Here is a 2,127-nt window from a genome sequence, read left to right on the forward strand (position 1 = left end):
TTATTGAGACTTCAATTCATCTGCGAAACATGAGTAACCTGTTACATGAAGACAGAAAAGGGTACATGAAGCAAGGATAACAGATATTTGTTTACAATATTATTGAGATGATTATTTTTTTTTATAATTACCAGTGTCGTGATCAGGTCTTGAACTGGATGCAAGATCAAGCCCAGAGTCTGCATCCTTCGGTTCCCACTCACCAAAGAAATGGTGCAATGGCTTCTGGGTTTCAGGTTCTTTCTCCAACTTGATTGACCTTGTAGCTGATGACTTGATAATATCAGTGCCCAAAACAAAGCAATGGTGCCCTGGTTGTTGCTGCTCTTCTTTAGAAGTATTAGCAAAGCTTTGAAACTGTGACTGCGAGTAACCTTTGTAGGAACTCATTGTCAATTGATTGTATGAGTCTTGTACGCCTCTTGCACTCCCTAAAGCATCTGGGAAGAAAGCTCTCTCGTCCATACACTCCCTTATTCCATGAGAATACCTTTGTAATTAATGTAACGAAAATTAAATTTAAACCATGAAACCAAAGGAACGGAAATATATAAGCAACGGATTTGTTTTCCGAACTTACACACACCTATACTCTTTATCAGCATGAGGAGAAGATCCACAGTCCAAAAACAGGTTATGAGTGGTGCTGTTTTGAGGTGAAAAACCAGAACCAGCTGGAGGACCAGAAGATGAAGAATGAGGATAAAGGAAGGTGCTGCGGCTAGAATCTTGATGGGCATAAATTTCAGATTCCATAGATGAAGAAAGGTTAGAGAAAGAATAAGAGGAACTGGAGGGCGAAACAGTGTTGTTATAGAGGTTTCTGTTGATTGATGTTAAAGGAATTGCTGCTGCCGCTGCTGTTGTAGTAGTTGATGCAAGTTCCACAGGCTTTCTTGAACGATTCTTGCCTCTGTGCATGTGCCGCTCACAGTACTTGGAGTCTGGGTATGCTTCTTTTGAGCACCTCCATTTCTTTCCATCCGTTCTTCTGCACCTTCCTGGCTCTGGGTCTGCTTTTCTGCCAACACCCGCCTGAAAACAACCCCACCCTGCTGCAAAAACACACATTCTCAACTTTCTTCTGAACACCTTTTTTTATTATTAAAAAGAAAACAACATTCAAAGAAATAACCACAGATCAGCTTACTAGGTTGATGAGGAAAGAGTCTTGATGCCAAAGAAGATTCCAAGCTTCTTTTGACAGAATAGAGGAGTTCCGGCGGGACAGGGACACCAGAGATCATGTATTTGTAAATGAGAGCTTGGTGTTCAAGCTCATTCCATTGAGTTGCAGTAAAAAGAAGGCTATTTCTGGCACTTGTTGTATTCAACATATTTGAGTAGAAAAAGAAGCCGAAAAGAACCAATTAAAAGGATTAGCAAGTTGTCAATTATAGAGAGATTTCAGAGACAAAAGAAGGGTTTTTTTTTTTTTTGTTGTTGCTGTAGTAGTTGTTCTAGTTGGGGCTGATAGTTTGGAAATGTATTATCTCAAAGTCCATTGCTAGCAGAATCTTCTTCTGTGCATGAATAAAAACTAATGGCTCTGATAAATAATACTGCTGCAACCTCCTCCCTCCCTCTAGTACTTAATGAGTCTTCTCCTATTACGACTGCACCTCTGTTGCTGCTGCTGCTACTGTTAACCTTGTCTCTGACATCACTGCATAAATCCATAAACAAATGTACAAACAAAGTATAAAAATCTGAAAACAATTAAATATTGAACAATAGGGTTAGCCTTGCAAGCACCTTGGGTTTTGCTGTCTCCACATTATGGACATGGAAATGAGTGCCTTGTCTTTATATTATGTGAATAAGCAAATAATAGTCTTAAAGTGTATGTAGCAATCTTTTCCATGTTGTTGTAAGACAACTAGACTCAATGCTTGTGTCATATACACATCTGTTGATTTGAATGTAAGAAACTAAGGTCTGACTTTAGTCACCATTTCTATTTTGTTTTCAGTTTTCACACAGAGACCTTGAAGATAGTGGATTAAGGGTCGAGTTCTTACATGATTGTAAAAATTAGTTGCAAGACATAGAGTATATATATATATAATAACCAATTCACTTGAAAAATTATTTCTCGTATATATGAGCACGTGATCGATTCTCCCA

The 2,127-nt window shown here is 38.5% G+C and overlaps 1 protein-coding gene across 1 annotated transcript; it reads right to left on the reverse strand.

The window, feature by feature from the left end:
* Window positions 1-1,600, reverse strand: LOC133701930 (growth-regulating factor 5-like). Its single transcript, XM_062126128.1, has 4 exons — window positions 1,151-1,600; window positions 587-1,055; window positions 132-472; window positions 1-38 (listed from the first exon to the last, which is right to left on the reverse strand). Exons 1-4 carry the CDS (start codon window positions 1,335-1,337, stop codon window positions 1-3), a joined length of 1,035 nt encoding a protein of 344 aa, XP_061982112.1. The 5' UTR covers window positions 1,338-1,600.
* Window positions 1,601-2,127: the final 527 nt, after the last annotated feature.

Source organism: Populus nigra, chromosome 8, assembly GCF_951802175.1.
Source record: "Populus nigra chromosome 8, ddPopNigr1.1, whole genome shotgun sequence".
Classification (NCBI taxonomy): Eukaryota; Viridiplantae; Streptophyta; class Magnoliopsida; order Malpighiales; family Salicaceae; genus Populus; species Populus nigra.